General features: G+C 32.3%; 3 protein-coding genes across 12 annotated transcripts; all 3 read right to left on the bottom strand.

Annotated features, from left to right (window-relative positions):
- Positions 1 to 1,983: 1,983 nt before the first annotated feature.
- Positions 1,984 to 5,228, bottom strand: LOC100819769 (oxysterol-binding protein-related protein 4B). The gene is made up of 7 exons (XM_006600424.4): positions 5,029 to 5,228; positions 4,777 to 4,920; positions 3,750 to 3,995; positions 3,503 to 3,599; positions 2,946 to 3,237; positions 2,578 to 2,680; positions 1,984 to 2,392 (listed from the first exon to the last, which is right to left on the bottom strand). The coding sequence occupies exons 1-7, from the start codon at positions 5,029 to 5,031 to the stop codon at positions 2,141 to 2,143; spliced, it is 1,137 nt and encodes a 378-aa protein (XP_006600487.1). The 5' UTR covers positions 5,032 to 5,228; the 3' UTR covers positions 1,984 to 2,140.
- Positions 5,229 to 7,009: 1,781 nt separating this feature from the next.
- Positions 7,010 to 12,874, bottom strand: LOC100778772 (oxysterol-binding protein-related protein 4B). 4 transcript variants are annotated; one of them, XR_005889414.1, is made up of 8 exons: positions 12,679 to 12,874; positions 11,160 to 11,336; positions 10,123 to 10,368; positions 9,908 to 10,004; positions 8,614 to 8,908; positions 8,363 to 8,465; positions 7,724 to 7,909; positions 7,239 to 7,370 (listed from the first exon to the last, which is right to left on the bottom strand). XR_005889414.1 is itself a non-coding variant. In XM_041011368.1 (7 exons), the coding sequence occupies exons 2-7, from the start codon at positions 11,322 to 11,324 to the stop codon at positions 7,116 to 7,118; spliced, it is 1,020 nt and encodes a 339-aa protein (XP_040867302.1). In that variant the 5' UTR covers positions 11,325 to 11,336; positions 12,679 to 12,871; the 3' UTR covers positions 7,010 to 7,115. The 4 variants fall into 4 exon arrangements, 2 of the variants coding, with proteins under 2 accessions (XP_040867302.1, XP_003549313.1); XR_001385888.3 differs by having other exon boundaries at positions 7,762 to 7,909; XM_041011368.1 differs by lacking the exon at positions 7,724 to 7,909 and having other exon boundaries at positions 7,010 to 7,370; positions 8,363 to 8,460; positions 8,750 to 8,908; positions 12,679 to 12,871.
- A 1,130-nt stretch (positions 12,875 to 14,004) lies between these two features.
- LOC100776104 (subtilisin-like protease SBT2.5) lies at positions 14,005 to 21,764 on the bottom strand. 7 transcript variants are annotated; one of them, XM_006600418.2, is made up of 12 exons: positions 21,396 to 21,764; positions 21,167 to 21,262; positions 20,595 to 20,809; positions 19,778 to 19,922; positions 19,302 to 19,696; positions 18,955 to 19,050; positions 18,798 to 18,870; positions 18,225 to 18,510; positions 17,009 to 17,334; positions 15,975 to 16,242; positions 15,109 to 15,390; positions 14,005 to 14,723 (listed from the first exon to the last, which is right to left on the bottom strand). In XM_006600418.2, exons 3-12 carry the CDS (start codon positions 20,768 to 20,770, stop codon positions 14,317 to 14,319), a joined length of 2,454 nt encoding a protein of 817 aa, XP_006600481.1. In that variant the 5' UTR covers positions 20,771 to 20,809; positions 21,167 to 21,262; positions 21,396 to 21,764; the 3' UTR covers positions 14,005 to 14,316. The 7 variants fall into 7 exon arrangements, with proteins under 7 accessions (XP_006600481.1, XP_040867299.1, XP_040867298.1 ...); XM_041011365.1 differs by having other exon boundaries at positions 21,181 to 21,262; XM_041011364.1 differs by having other exon boundaries at positions 21,167 to 21,220.
- Positions 21,765 to 23,592: the final 1,828 nt, after the last annotated feature.

Raw genomic sequence — 23,592 nt, 5'->3', positions numbered from 1 at the left:
ACCCAATAGACCTAAAATCATTTATTATGATAGACTCTGATACAATTTAAAAAAATAAATTTTAGGTTTAATTCAATTTTATAAAATTGATTTATAAGAATTAATCCTACTTATCATTATTGTTTTTGTTTATGGTTGCTTGTGCGAACCCTCAAGGATGAATTGTGCACTTTGTTTGTGAGTGGAATCAATGGGGAACGGAGAAGATTCATCTCTAACTAAGCGGCGTTTGTATAGAGATTTTTTCGTTGGAGTGGACTAGCTAGCTGCATTTTCTCGGGGCGACAATTCACAATTGTGATAAAACAAAGTTGATAGGTGATGATAGAATTAAACGTAGTACTTTACAAAGTTGAAGCTTCTAATTCTAATTATATGTTGTTTGGTACAATTAATTTGTATCTGGTTATTACAGAAAATAATTTCTAACTTTAACGAAACTTAAAATAATTTTTTTGTTTTATAATTTTCAACATGAAGGCACATGATGCAAGTAAATGAGGATGCAGACAGATATCTCCCTACTCTTCAATATTAGATATATCTCCTATTACATTTTCTTTTCTCTTGCAATATGTAACTTCACCATTATTGACCATTTATAAGCTTTAATTGTTTTTCAAAAAAAAAATTCATTTTTAAAATTTAGACAATTTCATAGCATAAACACAACAAAATTATTTACTATCCAAAATATATTTATATCAAACTTTAAAAGTGATATTATTTTGCTATCCAAACAAAATCAATTCTTATAGACTAACTTTTAAAATATATATAATTTTTAAGCGAATTAATATTTTTAATATCAGTTCTTTCAAAATCAATTGCTGTCAAATAAATTTTGTCAAAATCTAAAGACTCTCTGGTTGTGCTGGTTCTGCGTTTGCGACACATAAACACAAGGGTTGACTTGTTTTTTTAGGCACCATATAGGGTCTATTAGCTAGTAGCTTAGTGCCAAATTTTTGTATAGGTGCTAACAAACTAAGTTAAAATTTATTGCTCCGAACTATACAGTGCATATTAGTTATGCACCAGCTAGTAAAATATTGTATGTGTAAAGGATCGGTATGAACCTTACGGAAACTTTTTTTTTAATCATAATATATATTTAGTTTTTTTAATTTACTCATAGCTACTTAAGTTATAGGCTTAAAGCGTTCAAATTGAGTACAGATCATTTAACAACAACAACAAAAAAAGTATATCGTGATATATATGATCATGATGAGGGTTTAAAATTAGAAGCCAGCCATAAAAATGTTATTCTGCTGTTCAGCAATGAAATCTAACTACAAGCTTCAATTTTTTTCATGCTCAAATATTTTAGGAATCCTTCACCTAATTTATATAGGTGTTGATATATATATAGTATACTATTGAACTTATATTAGTCAATCTTATAAGTTGATTATTGTACCATAAATTCTGAGCAAACAAATAAGTTTAAGGTTTATATACCAATAGCAACCATCCCTAGATTCAAAAGCAAGCTGGTTGGCGACAATAAGCATGCACCTAATAATTGATATCACATGACATGAAATGAAGTCATTAATCTGGTTTTCCCTCATGCAGACTAACAGCCCTCACTTCTAGTTGATCTAGCTTAATGCATGTACATATATATTTTACCGATCTATTTCTGTGCGTCAACACTGCACAAATACTGCGTTTTTTGGATTGACATAAACGCGCCACATTTCATTTTGTAAATTTTATGCAGTCTTTTGTCCCTCCAAATGTAAAAGATGCTGGTATGCTTATCTACTGTACTGATAACTCCCTAAACATGTTTGGTACTAGAAATTAAATTTCACCCGCTTGCATAATCACCTCCACTGTCATGAGCCAAAAAAAAAGTCCAAGTGATAAAATATGTAAAAATTAAAAATTTAAGTAAATTAAAAAAAATTAAAAAGGTAAATTTCACAAAATAATAATAATTAAATAATAAAATACATCATTAAGATTATTTTTTTAATAATAATTTTTATTACTGCTATAATTTCATAATAAAAATATTCAAACATATAAATCACATCATTTCATAATCAATTTTATTAACACTTACTCAAACACATAAACCATACATATATAATTAGCACACATAAACCATACATATATAATTAGCACATTACAAGGTGACGATAGGGGCGTTTGGGACTGACTTTTGAATTGGTGAACAGTCCCAACCCTCTTCTTTGCTATAAGACACTCTAAAGTGTTTAGGAATCCAAGTTTTCCCTTTTGACTCTCTTTCTCTTTGGAGCTCCCTTTGTCTTTCCTCCACTGTTTTCTTTGCTTCTGTTGCTTTTTCCCAGTCTTTGTTCACGATGGCTTGGCTCAACTCACTCCAAACAAGAGTGGTTTCTGTTGGCCACACACTCTGATAAAGAACAACACAATCTTATTGTAATCTAAGAAAGATATGCACATTCACATTTTTAAAAATAAAAATTGACAAAAGGATGTTTCCTTACATATGCATAAATTAAACACAACATTTTAATTAATTTCATTTTTAATTGTTGATACTAACACAAGCAAGTGAAGTATATATTAATTTATTACCTCCGGATCCATGACAATAGGAGCTTGGAGTCCTGAAATAACTTCATTTGCATCGTATATCACTCTTACTTCTGCATTGTCTGTATTCTTCACTGTTACAGTACTGCAACAGTGCAGTTTATTGGATTAGGAACATATAATCTAAATAATACACACACACACAAAAAATTTCACTCAATTAGTTGAACAATGTTGATGAATTGTTATAAACTCTTTGTCCTAGAGTTGGACTCTCTTTTTTTAAACAAAACAAAAATTATAGAGACACAATTAACTGTAAAAAAAAAAAAAAAAAGAAAAAGCTAAGCTTTCTAATGTCATATATATATATGTAACTAATAAACATCAAATTAAAGTGAGGTAGGTACCTATCCCAATGACCTTCAATTTTATACAGAAGCTTGGCAGACAATGAATCAATGATCTTTCCTTTAATCTGTCTCCGATTTGTCCCAAACCGAAAGAAAGATTGGCTTATGTAGCTTAATTCTGCCACAAGGTTAGTTTCTAGGCACCGGATACTGACATCGCCAACATTATCATTCCCAGGGATTGGAAAAATTCTGATAAGGAGATTAGGAGCATTCATTTCATAGGTCTCTCCATGATTGTGGAGCTTCAGCTGCCGTTTGCCATGCACGTGAGCTTCAACTGAAGTACCTGCTTATTTGTTTTTTTATTTTATTTTTATTTTTATGTATAAGTATTTTTGTTAATAATTTTAATTCAAATTAAGTTTTTGTGTCCCAGAACATTAGAAATTTAGAACATTCATGCTCTAAATCAATTGAAGCAACAAAAATGGGAAAGGATTTCGAAGAGCATATATATATATATATATATATATATATATATAAAATAGAAAATCAAAAATTGATATATTTATTTTATCAAAGAAGATATATATGTTGAAGAATTTTATTACCTGTGAATTTTGGAACAGTAGAGTGGCACCATATCATTTCTATGTTTTCCTTGTCATCGGTGGCATGGAGAGCAGATACCGGAGGGTGATGTGAAACCTGAGAACAAAATTAACATGGCATGCATGCATGTATGGAGATTAATTAATTGCCACCAGGTCATGGCATGATAAAGTAATTAGTACTTAAGCGTAATTTTGAGGTCAAAGTAATTAAAATGAAAAAACATATATATAGTACTGTGCGTACCTGTTCGAGTAAGACATTGAGGTTTCCTTTGGAAACATGATGAGTCTCACCAAGAGTGGGATTGTAGGGAGCAACACCAAACCATAGGGGGCGTACGGTAGAAATGCTCCATGCAACAACAGATATGAGTCTATCCAATGGTGTGTTGCCTCTGTTGATGTTGCTTAGCATGTCTAACGCTGTGGAATATACACACTCCCCGTAGCACTGAAGCTCTGACTTCGGCATGTTGAACACAGGTGGCAGCTGCACCCACCAATTATTTTTACTTAATTTTTATGCTCTCTTAAGGGTTAAAATTTATTCAAAATTATAAAAAAAATGAGTTTCATATCTTATTTACTTTGTGTTGTGTTCGATAAAGATGAGAAAAATCTGACTGAAAATAGGTAGGTAAAAAATCTGATCAAAAGAAATATATATATATCCTGAAAATAAAATTAAGAGATTATATGGTTTGAAAGAAAAGAAGGAAATTATAATATTAACAAAAATATAATTTTATCCTTTTAACATTAATATTTTTTTTTGTTGCTTTGCGTATCTCTGCATAATAAATTATTGTTACACTTAGCTTACACATAATCGCTTAATGTACATAATTTATTATGTTTAACTTATAATTGATTATGCTCCTCCACATAATCGGTTAACTCATGCCTTGTACACAACGAACCATACGAGAATTCGAGCTACAAATGAGTAGCAGAAGGACGCGGGCCAGTTTTGTAAAAGGGGTTGACTCAAGATTTCCATGCTATCTTGAGTGAACCTGAAAACCTTGAGCCCCATAAATATTTTTAAACATTAATTTCTTGCCTATTTTTACAGATGTTACAAAAAAGAAAGTCTTTTCCTCACTTTTCCATCCTCTCTTTCTTCTAATTTCGACTCTATTTCTTAGTAACCAAATACGATTTTAATGATTTTATATTTTTTAATAAATTTTAATCAATAATAACATCAGGAAAGAAAGGATGTTGATAAAATGATTGAAACTAAACATTAAACATTAAACATTACTTGCCTTGAAGCAAGAGACATCAGATCCTGGGCGCACATTACTGAAGAGACTTAATATGCGCCGCAAAATATTTGGAGCTTTATAATTTGCATCTGGGTCTGATTCGCTCTCTAGCGAGAATGGCCTTGCGAGCACTATTTTTGTCTCCTATACACCACAACGCCCAGAGATGATCGATCAAGAGAAGACAACAACACTTCACTCTCTCTCTCTCTGTATATATATTTCTTACTCAGAAGCGGAATGTGTACTTACCATGCATGTATGTATGTAACTATGTATTTGCAACTTGTCTTGAAGAAATCACAACTGAATGAACTGAAAATTGCTAAGCTGAATATTTGAATAAGTGCTGTTTTTATCAGAATCAGAGTCGGCGTATCAATGGATAAGCCTTTGCCATGAACCTCATCACCGTCCACAGGGGTGTCTATAAATAATATTTGACTTTACCGTCTCATAGATATATACTCTTTTCCATTTTATGGAAACAGATTATGACTCATACCTAATATATATATTAAATAACTACACTTCAATGCATTAACAGTTACTATCAATTTTAGCCGACAATAATTTGAAAGCTAATTTTTATTTTTCTTTTTTAAAAAATAACTATAGCAGATCAGGTAGTACATTTGAAAAGTTCTTTTTTGTTTCCATTAGAAAGGTATTGTTTTTGTCAAGAAATTTGGCTTTATGGTTCTTTAATTTCATTCTATTTTCCTCCCGTAAGAAAAAATATTATAATATTTCTTGATTTGTAGAAGTTAAATTAGGAATTCTAAATACATACAGTTATTTCCTTGTTAACGTAAAAAACCACAACATATATATTACTATTTCCTTATTAATTAATATCTTCCCTCAAATTAGTGTCACTGGTCAAAAAAGTATAAGTTGCTAATGAGAAATTGATGACCATAATTAGTAATAGTTGTTGTGAGTCTTACATTGAGTTGCTTAACTACCATCATCATAAGTGTTTATATAATTGAATAAATCACTTCTTTATAAATCTATTTTTAAGGGTACATTTGAGATGTCTTTACTTCACTTTAATATGCTATCAAAATTAGATTTTTTTTTTTCTGTTTATCGATTTGAATAATATATTGAGAGTACCAGCTGCAAAAAACAAATCCCTCAGCAAAAAACAAATCAAACAGTACATAATATTTAAAAAATATATAATAATTTGTAAGCGTTTAACTTGTCGTCAAATAAGCAGCATTGGAAAGACGTTTTCCAAGCAGTAGTAACTGATAAGAAACAACTTTCAATAAGACATGAAAAACTACGTGTGTTTGTTCCAACATTTCATCACGTTGGCACACGTTCCAAAGTTCAGTTTTGTAAGAAATTACAAATTTCAATTTTTAGTTGAACGTCCGTTTAAAGGATTTTGAACCTTAAAACAAACATACTCATAGATGGAACAAGTACACCAACCATCATTATATTTAAGACAGTAAGAAGACAATAATCCAGTGACTCGTGAGTATGGTTGTAACCAGTAACTAAAAATATTTTATATACTTCAAAATTAATTTAATACTAAAATAGATGGAATCTGAGATGTCTGGTTAAGAGAAAACAGTCTCGCGCTAATTTTTTTGATTTATTGAAATATCTATTTTGATTATTTAACAATTTTTCGTAATATATAACTTTCCTGTTATTAAATTTACTAAATAATGCTTAATCAAATTATTTGCTCAAATATAATTTAAGTCTGTTTCTCAAGTCGTGGGGATCAAATCTAATAATGGACTGTTTAGATTTTAGTTAAAAGTTTAGGAGATCTAAACTAACACTTCACCACAAGGTTTATCTTTCTAGGTATTTTATGTAAAATTTTCAAAAGTCTGTCAATTATAATTCCGAGTTTTTTCCAACGAAAATCTAAACACTGCTACCAGCTGACCTTGCAGCAGGGCTTTAGAAGCTATTCTATGATTAACTTATTCAATAAAATTAGAACGTTCCCATTCATGTTCACATTTTCCATGGATCGACAAAGCAAGCACGTTTAGCATCAACATGTCCTAAACTAAGATTATGGCAATCCAAGAATAGGAATCGACAAAGCAATCATATTTTCCATACTTGGTAGTACTAATTATATTGTATAAATTTATTCATCAAACTATCTCAATATTTATCAAAAATTAAAAATAATAAATAACTTAGGTTTAAATGAATTTCATGAGTACAACAATAAATCTTCCAACCCTTTTGGTGTCCAACCAGAAATAAGTGCATTTCAATTTTTGAACAGCCTATAACTGTGTTTTGGCTGGTATTTAAAGACATCACAGTACAAAGTACATAACAATAAATTATTGAGCTATGATGGGGGCCTCAGGGACCCATTTATGAGTTGGTGAACAGTCCCATTCCCATGTGTCTTTACTGTAAGACACCCTAAAATTCTTAGGAAACCAAGTTTCTCCTTTCATGGCTCTGTCTCTCAACATATTCCTCTGTCTTTCTTCCACGTCTTGCTTTGCTTCTCTTGCTCTTTCCCAATCTTTGTTCATAATGGCTTGGCTCAACTCACTCCAAACAAGGGCTGATTCGGTTGGCCACACACTCTGATAACAATTACCAAAAAATAAAATGTTAAAGCAAATTAAAATGTTTACAAAACTATAGCCCATTTTTTCATGTTAACATTTTGAGACTCAAAACAAGCATATCAAAATCTTTAAACAATGATAGAGACAATCAATGTACATCTGCATCTGCCTGCCTGGCTAGGATGAAGTTTTATCCATAGAACATGTTTGATAAGGAACCCGACTCCTCTAAAGTCTAGAGTAATAATATCTCCAACCACACGATGTTAAAAAGTTGTTACGAGTTATTTTATAAAGTGAGTGATGCTATATGTTAAGAAAATTATGTGCAATGAATTCAGTTGAAAAACACAATGACATGAGTATACCACTCAAAGCATAATATAAGAGGTGTTGCAAAATAAACCACGTCTTTCATAGTGTTCCGACACGTGTAGCATGTTTGTATCAGCTTTTGTGATCCACATTAATACTTCCAATCCGCATCAAGAATAAAGAAATTACTCAGAGTTACTTGTGCTGATCCACCTTTGGAGGGGAGGGGAGTGGATCCTCTACAGTTAAACATGATAAATTAAGTTAAGCTTAAATATATTTGAGGTCCTTGATAAATAATCAATTTTTGTTTTAGGTCTCTAATAAATTTTTTTATCGTATTTATATATCAAAGCCTTTTGTTTTAAGTCTCTGTGATTAGTTAAGTGATGCCTTGCATGACACCTTGCGAACAGATTTTTGTTGCTCTAATAATATTGTTTAATTATATTATAAAATCAGCTTTTTAAATTTTAATGATTTCGTAATTTATTTTATTTGTATTTCTATTTTATTAAAAGGGACATTGTTTTTCTTGATTACACGGAATGAATTATCTAAGCACATTCTTTCCAATCAGAAAAGCCTTATGAAGGCCATGCCAGGAAGATTGGCTGATAAATTAATGAAAGGAGATATGTAAATGTAACTAAATATCACAAGCAAATGGAGACAGAACAGAAGTTAATTACCTCCACATCCTTGATAATAGGAGTTTTGAGACCTGAAATGGCTTCTTTGGCATCATATATCACTCTCACTTCTCCACTATTTGTATCCTTCACTCTAACTATCCTGCATAATTTCATTTGATAAGCAATGTGTCACTATAATCACAATGTAGCATAGCATTCTTGAAGATTTTATATTAATATTTTATTTATTATAAATTTACTCTTCATGGGCAAAGAAAAATAAATAAAGTTGGAGGGATTAGACGTACTTATCCCAATGACCATCAACTTCGAAGAGAACTTTGAGTAATGATGAGTCAAGGATTTTCCCTTTGATCAATTTACGACTTCCCCCAAATCCTAAAAAAGAATGGCTTGATCTGTATGATATTTCAGCTACCAGACCTGTCTCTGGGCACCTTATATTAACATTGCCAACCCAATCAATCCCAGGAACCGGAAGAATTCTAATTGAAAGGTGAGGAGAATTCATTTCATATGTTTCTCCATGATTTTGGAGCTTCAGCAGCCGTTTACCATGCACTTGAGCTTCAATAGATGTACCTGCATTTTTAGTTTGAAATACACGTATGAATTTGCAGAGCTTAGCTAGCCGAGTAAACATTTAGAACTTGAAAATTGACTTGAGACAGGTTAATTCAAATATTTGTTAAATATTATTGGAGAAGAATATGAGACTCCAAGAAAATCATGCTAAATTGTGATAAAGTCAGTTTAATTATTTATAAGCAATGTTTTGCCTGGAATAAATCTTGGGATAAGGTCAAAGGAACAACATATTAAGTTTCCACACCCAATTTAACCATGAACCATCTAGGAGCAGACTGTAATACTTTTATGAAATGCGGCACTTGATAGAATGGATGGTGAAACTACTTTTATACTAAGCTAACGAAGATTGATTCAGTTGGTAAAAATAACATTCATATTTCACATGGATATGAGTTAAAATCTTGCTGTCAATTTGAGGAACTCGTTAATAAGTAATTGGTAATTAAGTATCCTGTGAGGCCAGCCCTACCTAATGAGCCCCTACGATCCAACTCACCTTTTTCTTTTAATAAAAGGTGAGGCGAGGGGGCTAAGAGAGGGGAGGCTCCAATGAAAGGGACCAAACCCGCTACCCAGCACCCGCGAAAAAAGATCCAACTTACCTAAACTTTTAAAGTATTAAAAACAAAAAAACTACTTTTACACAAAGCTATATGGGTTATAAGTAACAGCTACCAGGTTTCACTTTGACATCTGATTTGTAGGCAAGCAAATTCATAATGTGAAAAATATGTCCCTTAATTCTTTGTTGACATCTCGGGACTGGTCTATCAATGAACCACATAAATTTGCTGATGCAAACTGAAAACTTCCACAACTTTTTTACCTTGGACATATGGAAGTTCATTGCAGAAACAGGTTTTAATTAGTTGGCTAATTAATTAGGAGTTGGAGAATTATATAGTAATGGTACATTTTTTTTCTATCTGAACTATGAGTTAATTAGTGGATTTGAGTTACTAATGATCCTAGAAAGAAAGTGAAAGATACCCCGAAACTTTGGAACAGGCTGCTGGCACCATATCATCTCAATGTTTTCCTTCTCATCTGTTGCATGGAGGGCAGATACTGGAGGATTGAGTGAAACCTGCAGACACAAGAAAGGTGACAACATTATTAAATCTAAAATGTTCAATAAAGAGTGTGTCCTAAGGTATGTGGCCAAAGTGTTATTGAGTATGAATTTAGAAGCAACAATTAAGTACCTGCTCAACTAGGACGTTGAGATTGCCCTTGGAAACATGGTGGGTCTCTCCAAGAGTGGAATTATAAGGAGCAACACCAAAAGATGTGGGGCGTGTGGTAGATATGCTCCATGCTACTACTGATGTGAACCTGTCCAGTGGACTCTGCCCACTGTTGCATTGGCTTAGCAAGTTGGAAGATGTGCAGTACACTGATTCACCATAGCATTGAAGTTGAGATTTTGGGAAATTAAACACAGGCGGCAGCTGTACACAATACAAAAATACTTTAATTTATCATCTGTCTAAATATGTTATCATTGATACCCAATGACTATTAAACTGTTACCATTAGCTTAAGTGACCATATACATAAAACTTACCCTCTAGACATACATTACTGTGTGTGTGTGTGTATATATATATAAATTGTAGTCAGGGTCATAATTTTGTCACAATGTTTGATATTGCAAAAAGTTATAGATAACAGTACCTGGTGTACCTATAATTTTCTCTTATTGTTGATGAAGAAATTTATATGAAGAAACTCAAGTAAGGGTGGGCAAAATAGATGAATTGAACTGTAAAAAGTCCAAACAGAACTGTGGGTGAACTAAACTGAACTGCGTAACAGTTTGGATGAACTGAATGGAACCAAAGTGTTTAAAACTGATCCGAATTGTTTGAATTGTTCTGAATAAACATCTAATTTTGAAGTAAATTTTTCACATTTTTTAATCTCGTAGGTTGTAGTTCAGTTCGGATCAAGTAGTTCCAGTTGGTTTTTTATTCAAAACAGTTCAGTTTTATTAGCACAATTTACTTCAATTCGACATCAGTTCAGTTCATTTTTTTTAACAGCACTAAACTTAACTCGGGGACAATTATACAATACAATCTGTTGGAGTAGCTAAAACTTAAAACCAATAACATACATGTTTAAGATGAGCTTTTTAGTATGCCAAGGAATTTGCTTCTAGTAGTGTGTACTGTGTAGTAATTTGCTAGGTCCAAGTTGGAGGAAAAAAGGTTAAAATGACTGAAGAGAGAGAACTTACTTGGAAGTTTGTGAGATCTGATCCTGGCCGCACGTTCTTGAGTAAACTTAACAAGCGATGTAGGAGATGGGGGGCTCTATAAGACGGTTCTAAATCTGATTCAGCTTCCAATTGGAAGGGTTTCGTCAAAACAATTTTAGTTTCCTTCCCTTTTGTTACCTCCATATTGCCCTCACCCTAACCCAACCACAATGAAACATATTCTATTAGTATTTTTTTACCGTCACATTTATATTAATCAGGAGGTCTATCGGGCATTGTGTGCACAAATAAAATTAAAATTAAAATATTTAAATTATTAAAAATATATGTATAATTAATTTAAAATGTGAAAAACATAATGTAACATTTATTATTTATTTATAAAAAATAAACAAGACATTAAATTACTTTTAAAAATTAATATGTAAAAATGATTTTTTTTATACTCTGCTCCTTTGTATTCATGAAAATTGAATTGCACAATTTAATCATCTATATTGTGTAGTAGTATGTGTTACAAAAACCACCCACAAAGCAGTTTAAACCACCCAAATTCACGAAATTGGGCACGAAGCAGTATTAAAAAATGAAGGGGAAAAACATGGTACGTCGGGTTTTTTTAATAGAATTAATGTGCTTTGGATTTGAACTTATTGTATATAGAACTTAATTAAGTTTTATGCTTAGGTATTTAACAACATAGATGAAAGAAATGAACAATCTGATAAGGAACTTTTGTATGAAGGCACACAACATTTTCAAAAAAGGTAACGTTGTTTTTTTTTCTGGGAAACTCACTCGCATCAGCGTAATTTTGTCTATATTCGAATCACAAGTAAAACGAGGAGGGCAAAAATGTGAAGATAAAAAAATACAGGAGAAAGAAGGTTTAAATATATTTCTAATTTTTTTAGTCTTTATAAATTATATTTATTTTATTTTTAGTCTTTAAAATATTTTAAATAACATTCTAAACAGTAAAAATATATTATTTAAAATATTTTAAGGACTAAAAACAAAATAAATATAATTTATAAAAATTAAAAAAATATAATTATAAACACTAAAAATATATTTAAAACTGAAAAGAAAAGTCCTATTAGTTAAAAAGGAGAAGAAAATAGTGAAAGCAATTAAAAAAACAGGTACAGCACTGAACTAGAGTTGGCATCAACAATATTCTAAGGTATGTGGGACATTTTATCAACCTTTTTTTTTTTTTTCTCGTTTCGTTTTCACGTGCTTTAAGGTGACATGACAACCAAGGCATATAATATTATAATATTTTATTGCGTGAGTGATTAGCGAGCATAGCATGATTAGCATGTCTATATAGAAACAATAATATAGTGTTCATTCGTAGGAATACCACTCATTTGGCGGTCACCAACACTAAAACCGCCCTCTTAAGACGCCGGAAAACTTATAAAGAATCAAAACCTATTTGAATCGAAAACAGTACATGTAATTATTTCATCTATGATATGGATCGGGTGCACACACATGGAAATTGTTGAGAAACAAATTAAGGACGTACCTTCTAGTTCTACGACTTACGATCGAGTTGACCAAGAAGAAGAACAAGCGCAAATCGGAGAGAAGTGAGGTGTGACAAAAACTATGTACTCTAATCTAACTATTGCTACTTTGGGGTTTAGAATAAGGAAACAAACTGTATCATTTCGGCCATAGAGCTACAGAAATGTGATGGACATGGCACAATTGAGCGTCTATATATATATATATATATATATACATGGGTTGCGTTTTTCCATTAATTGTTTACCCATTTTCGAAAAAAATATTTCAGTTCTAGTAGTCTGTAGCATTTGGCTGTTTGCACAGATTTGGAACTTGGGAGTTGGAAGAGAGATTGAATAAATATTCTATCACAATAAATGCAAGCAAATCATGTATTAATCACGTATAATTTATTAGTTCAACTAGAATTCGTATAACGAATAATTCTATTTTTAAGTGAATATATAGTATCAATTTACTAAACCAGTTCAACTAATATCAAACATAAATTGATTTATGCTTCTTAATTAAGTGATTTGGAATTTTATTTGATCTTGGATACAAAATAAATTATGTCAAAAGAGAAATACATATTTTATGTATGTTGATGATTTTCAATAAAAATTAATCATTATCTTCAACTATAACTATTTCATACTAGTATCATAATAAAAAAAAACTCAACTAATAAAGGTGTGTAAAAAATTTAATTAAGAGAAATGTAGCTAAATGCTCTCTAATCCGAGAAATTTAAAAAAAATATTAAAATAAAATTTCATTTTTAAGCTTACTTTAATTAGTTTTCCAAATACTCCTTAAACATTTATATTTTCTTGGGATTAGTTACAACATTGGATGACCGACCCACTCTTAAGTTAATTATTAAGCACATTAATTGTCTAGAGATTCTAGGTTTTAACCACCTCAAATTGTTATTTTAAGCAAGCTAATTAACAACAAAAGAAGCCCGTACGTAACATACATACTACAAGCAGCAAATGCCGTGTACCGCTAGTAAACGTTGGCTTGCTTGTGATATTATCGCATCTTGAAATAATATATACATCAAACCGACCTAGGAAGAGGTTTGGATGACAGGAGAATGAAAGGAAATAACGGTTGTGGTACATATCAAATCGACCCTTCATGTATATCATATTCTTTGTGGAACATATCGTTTAACAAAGGTTGACATTTATACTTTGGCCGAAAACTCAGTTCCTTGTATTCAAAGAAAGCCCTAATTTGCTTTCAAATTATGACCGCTGAAATAAGAGCAATTGAATTTAACTAGCCAATAGCTTTGGTAGGATTTACGCTGTGCCATTGATACCTTATGTTATACAAATTATTTCATGTATTACACATGCTGTAAGCAACGAACTTTTGGGGAATGGGGCAGATACAGGTTAAAACTTGTGATGAAGCATTCCAACAAAATTACTAGACAATATAAGCAAAACTATATGTGGAAGAAACTAGGAGTGACCCCTTACACCTGCTTACCTTTACACCTATTCATAATTTAACATTACATATTTATATATTTAGACGAATAAATGTAGCGCCATACCTTATTCCCCACAGGTTACAAAGAATATTACAAGCAGCACTTGCTTTCCTTTCCTTTGCTGACCAAACTTCACTATGCTATCTATCGTCGGTATCCGTTGGCCAGAACAGGAATCCTCACCTTGTGCCCTCTGCTCCCTTTCATCAAAACCTCTCCAAAACTATACCTTCCTGTCACCGAGCGCACTGTAAGTGACACCAAAAACTGGCGCGATGCGCCTGCTTTGATAGTCATTGCTGGAGGGTTGACTTCAATGGCAACAGCCGGTTCCATTCTGGCTGTGATCACATAGGTTTCTTCCTCGGCAACATTTGTGACCGTGCGCGTGACAACTTGAGTTCTCACAAGATGGGAAATTGTTATTGATGGGGTGTTTAAATTTGATGGTTTGCCCATGGAGGTGTTACATGGGGTGTGAGTGTAGTTCCTTATCTCATGAACATCAATGCTAGGTGTTGTGCACAAGAAGCCTATATAATCCTCGTACCCTGCAAAATTGATGATTCAAATTTATTAAAATATGCTGAATAAAGGTTTTTTACACTGTGATCCATGATGGATTGTCATATACTGTTTGAGTAAATAGCAAACAAATGCAGAAAGAGGAAGATAGAAGGTCTCCAGCTTTGGTTAGACATATTTAACAGCTATAATTACATTCCTACTCATGTTACAGAGATTCTTTCTATTGAACTTCTGGTAACCAACAAGTGTGAGGTGAAGTCTCACATCTAGTAGAAGTGAAAAAGTTGAGCACCATATAAGTGAGGAGAAGACCCATAACCTGAGTCTTAAGGTTTTGGAATAAGGTGTGGTGTTAAGTTTCCTTATATGGTTGTTCATGGCTCATTGCTGTAGAAGAAGAAACCAAACCTGCATCAAAGATGAGCCCAGGGTCCAATGCAGCAGTTGGATCAACATGACCACTCCCATAATCAAAAGGAGTAGCTTTGACCAGCCTCATAGCTTCTGATTCAGAAGTTTGCTGGGCTAGAAGAGGATCCCCTGCTCTGTCTAGAGTCGTTGATGTAGTCATCAAAGCTGATTTAATGGCTGCAGGGCTCCAATGAGGATGCTTCTGCTTTATAAGAGCAGCAATTCCAGCTATATGTGGTGCAGCCATGCTGGTTCCAGATATCATGGCAAACGCTTCACCTGCACAAGCAAAATAGCTTAAAATGAATCAATTATGTAAATATATTAGTAAGTTTTCTTCTACCTTCCTCCCTCGCGTCCTTAATCAAGCAATTATTCTTTTAATAATATGAGAGAATCCTTAACACATTTTCCCATAATTTAGAACATCAATTACTAGGAGTTAAATTTATTTATATGTAAGCTCAAAACAAAGAGAAACCCTAAACATCTGTATCTAATATTCCTAGTTTGACAGGTTTTATTATACAATTTACATGTCCACTTTGTTCTAGCAAGACGGTCTCTAGTCTAGTTGGTTATCTTGTCTTGTGTCAGTGATTGATGAATTTCTCATACTATCCACAAGAACAAAAGAAAAGAAAAAAAAAAACAAATTGGTTATCTCCAACCAACCACTTGCTCCAAACAAATTCAAGTTCAAAGATCTTTATTTTTGTGAGAACTTTGGAATTGAACCTCAGACCCCACACCTCACCAACCCATATGAGCTTAAGCCCAGGTCATGAGGTTGAAATGTATAATTGTAGGTAGAAGTTTTCAAGTAACAACAAAGAAGACAATTTAGTCAAGCCATTACTTACCAACATAATTTGGCTCATCAGTTCCATTTGGACACCAAGCAGCCCAAATCAATGAACCAGGAGCTAATATATCTGGTTTGAGAAGATCTGCCTCTTGGAAGCTGAAGTCCTTTATATTTGGCCCTCGAGCAGAGAATAATGCTACCTGTGGTGCAGATTTATGCAGAATAGGCATCAAACCATCACCGATTTTACCTTTACCTTCGAAACTCTTTACACGCCCAGTCCAGTCTCTTGGTGTAGTGATATTATAATAATCTATCAGTTCCTGAAAAATAACAATTTGAAAGTATTAAATCACATGATACATAGTGCATACTTATGATCATAAACACAAAAAAGAATTATAGATGGAAATGTAGAACAGGGAGAGATAACTGAGATAAGTACTTGTCTCTGGAAAAAAAATAGGCTAAATTGCAATTTTGGTCCCCCTAGTTTCTCAAATCCATGATTTTGGTCCCCCTTGATTTTAATTGTAACATTTTGGTCCCCTAGTCTCATAAATTGGTGATTTTGGTCCTCTTGATAGATTATTAACAAATAAATTTGATTAACTGAGTTATTAAGTTAATTATAAATTAATCAAGACCATTAATTATTAAAAAATTGAATAAAAAATTCACTAATCCTAATTTTTCACAGCACCATGCTCCTCCTCTTCTCCACAAACACCTCTTCAACCTCCACTGTCACACGCGACTTCATTGATAGTAACACCACATTAGGATTAATAGTCTTTTATTAAAAAAATTTTAATGATTAATAATTTTTATTTAATTTATAATTAATTTAATCTCTCTAATATTTGCAATTATTAGTTAATAATCTATCAAGGGACCAAAATCACAAATTTATAAAACTAGGGGACCAAATGTTACAATTAAAAAACAAGGGGACCAAAATCATGAATTTGGAAAACTAGGAGGACCAAAACTGCAATTCAGCCAAAAAATTAAGGGCCAAGAGAAAATGGATTTAGCTTCAAACATCTACCTCTACATAGATACACCAGTACAGATGAGTCTGATTACCTTTGAATTGCTGACATCTATGATGAGAATCCCAGGAAGGCCAACAGGAACTGGATTAAATTTTGTTCCTAGGGAAATGTTTTCAACACAAAGAACAAATCCAACTGCACCAAGGGCCTTTGCTGTTTCTGAGACTTTCTTGATCGATGCAGTGCCAACAACAAAGTTGAAGGAATATCCACAGAGAAGAATATTTCCCTTTATTAAATTCTTATTTAAAAGTTCTGGTCTCTGGCAATCCGTGGGGCTATACTTCATAAGTGAAGAATCTAGCAACACATCATTTGCGGCAACCAATGTGTATGTTTCGTTTAAATGTGTGGAAGCTGTACAAGCCATTATGCATATTTTAGCAATACAGTTTGAATAGTGAGTATATAAAGTATACAAGGGGAACTAACATCCATATATTTGCTTTACCATGTAAGCTTGAATTTACAAAACACTGAAGAGACTTTATTGCTTGAGGAAGAACTCATGAATTTTGATTTGCAACCAACATAATTCATTACCAAACCCCAATATAACAAAACAAACGTAACTGGTGAAGGTAGTCAATATGTATACCAGTTTGCCAACATTTCATAGCATTAAGTAGTCAGAGCTTAATATTTCAGATAGTCAGCTTCAAATAAAAAATAATTTGCAAGCCAAATAACAGAACGTGTTGCACGTATTAATTACTTATGGGATGAGACTTGTCTCACTAAAATGCATTGAACCACCTAAATTGGATGCTAATAAAATAAAAATAAAAAAACAAAATCAACATATCTGATACATATTTAATAAACCAAACTTCATTGGAGTAATGCCAAACTTTTTTATTTTGACTACTACTCTAACTTGACCCTATTAAAGATAGTAAATGCATTTTTCCAACTATAGTAAATGAAAATATGGAAGAATATGTCATACCTTAGTCCCAGTATGACAATTTTATCTTGTTTTTTTTTTAATTCTATTTTTAGTGCTACCCAAGAAAACAAAGTTAAAGTGAAGCAGTAACTGGTAAAAGATGTGTTCTACTGGAAAATGTGTTTTTGTTTACATTTTATTTCTTTACCTATTTGGGAAGGGGAAACTTATTTTCATGTTCTCATCAACGACAAAGAAAATTTCATCCAAAATATTCCACATTATATCTCCCAAGTCTCAACGGCAATCCATTACAATTATATCTGAAGAAAATATAGTCAAAAGTTGGAAAACTCACGTGATAACCCAATTCCTGCTAAGGTTTTTCCATTTCCAAGGATCAAATGATTTTTATATCTACGATCATCAATTGCAGCTGCTACAGATGCTATCCATGGACTATATGAAACCAATGTCTTAGGAAGAGGACCATGATTTCCAGCAGCCTGTGCAACAAATACACCAGCTTTCACGGCTCCAAGAAGTGTGGCATCAAAAGGGTTCAAAAATGTAGTTTTGGTGGCTGCTGGAGGACTGTCGGGTCCAACTGAAAGGTTGAGTATATCCACTCCATCATATACAGCCTGTAGACACTCAAATTTTGTAAATTAGAAATTTTGAGATAGAATACCAGCAGTAAAAAATATAAGACCGTGACAAATTATCGAGACAAATTGTTGAATTTTATGTTGAATGCTGAGATTTACAGCAAAAGAAAAAGTGCTGCTGCAATAATATCCACTCATAAGCAATCTAGTGTAAACAAATTGCCTAGGTGAGAGAGTAAGTACTTTGAGTGGTTGTGGGGGGTGAGGTAAGGACTATTTCATGAATTCTCAAGTCAATGTATAAATATGATATACTTGTATACCTGATCAATTGCAGCAACTACATCTGCAACAAACCCTCCAAACAGTCTATAAATTGCCTTGTAGACAGCAATCCTGAAAAAGACACACCAAATGTCTAATGCAACAGAAAGGACTACAATTCCCAATTTTAAAACAACCAAGGGTATTATTCCTTACCTAGCACGAGGAGCCATCCCACTCGCTCTCCCGAATTCATGGCCATTCATCCTCACAGGAATTCCATTATTTCCGGCCGCAATAGAGGCTGTATGACTGCCGGATGACGATGCATGGAAAACAGAGGATTTTTAAAAAAAATAATCAAATTAGAAGATATATTGCGTTAAGCATGATGCTGTGAGTGAAGACACAGGATGAAGAACCAATGTTACTCTTAAGTTCTCATGATTTGCTCGTAAGAAAGAAATGGCATGTTATGATCTCTTTCAATCTCGTAGAGAAGGGAACATGTGAAGAATTCAGAGGGAAGAAGTTAATAAATAAAAAAGGTGGCAGGGCCAAACCTTCCATGTCCATCTCCATCAAGAGGAGAAGCAAAGTCAATTGAAGGGTTAAATGACCCAGCAGCTATTGCAGCATGAGCAAAGTGTTGTGCTCCAACAATCTTCCCATTACAGTAACTTCTTTTAGTTTCTGGATCAGCTTCACATTTTCCTCTGTACTTTGGAACTGGCCCATATGGCTCAGAATTATGAGTTGCAAAACTTGGGTGCTGAGGATAGATCCCTGTGTCCACAAGTCCAATCACAATGTCTTCTCCAGCCCGATCAAAGCCACCTCCTGTTGGCCAAACCCCAGTTGGAAGCCCTAAAAATTGTGGGGTATGTGTTGTAAGTCTCTTCACTTTCCAGTCCCTCTCAACAGATTTCACTCCAGGAGCATGTCTTAGAGTTTCTGCCTACTAATATAAAGGGATAGCATAAGGAAATTAGAGTGAAGTAAGAATAATAGAAGGAATGAAGTAAGAAGAAGACTTCACCTGTTCTGGTGAAATATGAACAGCAAACCCATTTATAAGATGTCGATAGCTATAAAGTTTCTGGTATGTCCCTTCCTCAAACAGCAAACCCAGCAGCATGTCATGTTTTTTCTCAAGATGGCGAGCATAAGAAGTAACCAATTCACTGGAAGAAGTTTAAAATAGTACAAAAGGTGAGTAACCACACTTGCCAATATCCATTTCTTGGTTCATCACATACTAGAGGAGAAAAAATAACAGCCAAAAACTATCATTATTTTTTTGTAAAATGAAAATTACTGTTCAAAACAGAGTGGGCTGGTGATCATTGCATTATTATCCTTAAAAACAAAGAGAAAAGAAAAAGCACCAGCTGTAAACAAATTGTTCACAATCACAAGTTAGCCTACACAAGAATAACTTCATATAATTCAGGTTCGAAGAATAACTTCATATGAGCAATAGTTGAACAATTAAACCATTACCTACTTCTTAAGAGGGTTTAAACTAAATTTACTCGGGAAGAAATTAAATTAGACTCTTCAAAAACCTATTCACGTGTTCACCTCACCTAGCAACAAGTGGCCCAGTGGTTGGGGGAAGGGGGAAGGGTGAAGGGAGAGGTCACAGGTTCGAATTCCCCCACTAACATTTCTAACAAAACTAACATTTGCCAATAAAGATAAAAAAAAAAAAAAAAAACAACAACAATAACAAAAACTAGCAACAAGTCCAGTCTAAGACTCAAAAGTAAATATATCTTATTGAAGGAAGAAACTTGCCAAAGGAACAACTCTTAGTAGTAGTACTAAGAGTTGAGAGAAATGAATGCAAGTACCTTGTGGTATCAATCTCCTCATCAGATTCCACAGCAGTAGCTTTAAACCCATCAATACCTCCAGTATAACTTATGATAGGCTCACCTTCAACAGTTACTATGTAAACCTCAGCATCCCCAGAAACCAGAAGTGCAGATAGAACAATCAACACACACCCAAACTCCAACAATCTCATTTCTCACTAACCAATCCCAACTCCAGCAGCTTACAAGATCTGTGTCAGGTCCAGTCAATGCCAACCAGTTAGACAAAACGTTAACTCAAAAAGTTACTGAATAAAAAAAACACAAGCTGGTTCCATATCTAAAAACTGAAACAACCCTTTTGAAAATTGAGCTCAAAGCAGCAAACTTTACAATGAAACGGTAACTCAAAAAAAGCTGAATAAAAAATACAAGCTGGTTCCATGTCTTAAAACTGAAACAACCCTTTTGAAAATTGAGCTCAAAGCAGCAAACTTTACCAATGAAACGGTAACTCAAAAAAAGCTGAATAAAAAATACAAGCTGGTTCCATATCTAAAAACTGAAACAACCCTTTTGAAATTTGAGCTCAAAGCAGCAAACTTTACCAATGTCCACTCACTCTGATCCAAGTAGCCAGCAGTTGCTCTCAGTCACACCAACTGGAAGCAGAGAAAAAAAGAAGAAGAAAAAAGCACGTGAAGCTGAAAATAAACACAATAAGAATAAGAATAAGGAGTAATGAAGGAGAGGAAGCAAAGAATCATTCTGAGGGGGGGAAAAAGCAGAAGTTGGTATCAAAGAGAAAAGCGAAATGGGCATTGTTTGCACACGTACTTAACTTGATTCACATACACGCCAATGCACTCACTTATTCATTCACATTGCTATAATCAGTGATCTAACGATCACTGTTGAACCTGAAAGCCATGGAATCAGAAGAAGAAGAAGGTAGAAGTGAGTGAGAGTGTTAGGGTTTGGTTTATTTGTTTAATTGAATTGAATGTCAATGGAGTGAAGTAAGAGCATCATGTCTGATCTTGAATCTTGATGCAGGGAACTGATATTAATATTGTTGTTAGTATAATTAATAATTAGCATTCATTGTTTATCATTATTATTGGAATCATTTTGTTTGCGTTGTTCGGAATTCGGATTTTAGTAAATTAAATTAAATGGATGCTATGCTCTCTCTTTTCTTTTCTTACTTTTAGCAAATTTGCAAATTAATAGTAATAAATAAAAGGTGGGAAAGGGGACATTCGCGCGCAGGCTGTCGGAGGCGGTTGAGATGAAAAGACGAGAATGACCTTGCCGTTTGGTGGGGTTTACGCGTGTCCGAAATCACAGGGACGGGAAAAGGGACATATACTCATTATTGAAATTTCCATTTCTACCATTACTCTCCCTGTGCCACTGACAAAGCCATTTATTAAATGCAGTTTTATAAGTATTTTTTTGTATTATTCTCTAAATTAGAATTAAAATTTTATCTTGATATTTTTATGCAAATATTTGTTATTTTAATTAGAAAATAATATTAAAAATATCTAAAAATTATAGTATGTAATTTTTCTATTTTTAAAATTAATTTATTCCATTTATAATTCTAATGTGTAGCAACCTTTATTTTTTTATTTCGTTTGCATAGCTGACATGTTTAATAACGTGGCTAGTTTTCTAAACAGAAATTATAATTTGTTAAAAGAATCATTATTAAAAAAATATTTTTTATTATGTTATTGTTACAAAATATTTACCAAGTTAATGATTAGTATATACAAAACTTAACTAGTTAACTTTAATTATATACCTTTTAATCATAATTCTTCATTCACAAGAATAAAATTTTAAATTTTATTTGAGGAGAAACATTAACACATTTTTTGAAGCACATATTTTATTATCATTAAATTTTATTAAAAATTAAATAAGAAGTGGGTACACCAAAATTTATATTTTTTAATGAATTATAGTTAATAATAAACAGTGTGTTATTCCTTCCTTCCGACCTCGAATATAAGAGAAAATGATAACTTTTTTTATTTACTAAATTTTTTTGTTATAATAATAAATTATGCCAATTTCATTAAAATTAAACCATGTTTTAAAATTTTTACTCTTGAAACTTAATATCAAGAAAAAAGAATATATCATTAGAAACAAAACTTCAATTAAATAAAAAGCTTTTCAGGAATGATCTTCTTACATAAAAGTTATTTGATTTTTTTATATTTGAAATTATGACAATAAGTTTTTTTTTCCTTATATCTAAGACAAAAAAGAATATACCGTTAACATTTTCCCTTTACTTAAAAAAATCTTAATTTAATATCACTCAAACTAAAAAAAATAATATTTTTATTTTTTTTACAATTTAAAGTTATAGTATATATATTAATAAAAAAATAATTATTTTTTATCATTAAAATCATTTGTTATTTGTTATTTTATTTTTTTTACATATCTCATTTATTATTTTTTAAATCTCTTTTTAAGGGTATAATTAAAAATAGTAATAATTGATGCCATCTTGAAATTTTAAAATAAAAGATAAAGAGAAATGGTTTTTTTTTTCAAGTGACGGATAAAAAGAAAGTGAAGGTAGTAATTCTTTTACATAATGATCAAATTATGTAAAAAATAGTATGTAATTGTCACAATTATATAATACAAAATATTTATTTATGACTAAATTATTTTAACAATTTAACTTTTAAGAATTTGACATCGAATCCCATTAAGATTTATTCTGTCTAACAAAAAACATTATTTTATTTTGATGTACTTTAATTAGTCATAGCCTGGGTCATTATTTTCATTGCCGCGTACATGAGTCCTCCTTTAAATCGACGTGAAACAATAATAAAAGAAGTCCCCGAACTCCTATAGCACCTTAATATAAAATATTGGGATTTATAAGTTTTGACACTACTATAATATGATTTTGATTACGTTCGTGACTTTGCAAATTAAACAATGAGGACTGTAATCATTATGGTGCTATCAATTATGCATATTAATTATCTAACTC

This window comes from Glycine max, chromosome 17 (assembly GCF_000004515.6).
Source record: "Glycine max cultivar Williams 82 chromosome 17, Glycine_max_v4.0, whole genome shotgun sequence".
Taxonomy (NCBI): Eukaryota; Viridiplantae; Streptophyta; class Magnoliopsida; order Fabales; family Fabaceae; genus Glycine; species Glycine max.
Note: the sequence above shows the minus strand (reverse complement) of the source record. Positions and strands in the feature narration are given on the sequence as shown.

Bases quoted from the DNA above. Each gene is read 5' to 3' on its own strand.
- LOC100819769 (XM_006600424.4), bottom strand. The intron at 3,600-3,749 runs GTACGCACAGTA...TTTTGTTCTCAG, and splicing joins TCAATGTCTTACTCGAACAG to GTTTCACATCACCCTCCGGT. The intron at 3,238-3,502 runs GTAATAAAATTC...ACAAATAAGCAG, and splicing joins TACTGTTCCAAAATTCACAG to GTACTTCAGTTGAAGCTCAC.
- LOC100776104 (XM_006600418.2), bottom strand. From the start codon at position 20,770: ATGAGATTGTTGGAGTTTGGGTGTGTGTTGATTGTTCTATCTGCACTT. The intron at 18,871-18,954 runs GTAAGGAATAAT...TGTCTTTTTCAG, and splicing joins GGGATGGCTCCTCGTGCTAG to GATTGCTGTCTACAAGGCAA. The intron at 18,511-18,797 runs GTATACAAGTAT...GAGTGTCTACAG, and splicing joins TAGTTGCTGCAATTGATCAG to GCTGTATATGATGGAGTGGA.
- LOC100778772 (XM_003549265.5), bottom strand. From the start codon at position 11,324: ATGGAGGTAACAAAAGGGAAGGAAACTAAAATTGTTTTGACGAAACCC. The intron at 8,466-8,613 runs GTACGTCTAATC...GAAATTATGCAG, and splicing joins GTTGATGGTCATTGGGATAA to GATAGTTAGAGTGAAGGATA. The intron at 7,371-8,362 runs GTAATTAACTTC...AATTGTTATCAG, and splicing joins CTATTATCAAGGATGTGGAG to AGTGTGTGGCCAACCGAATC.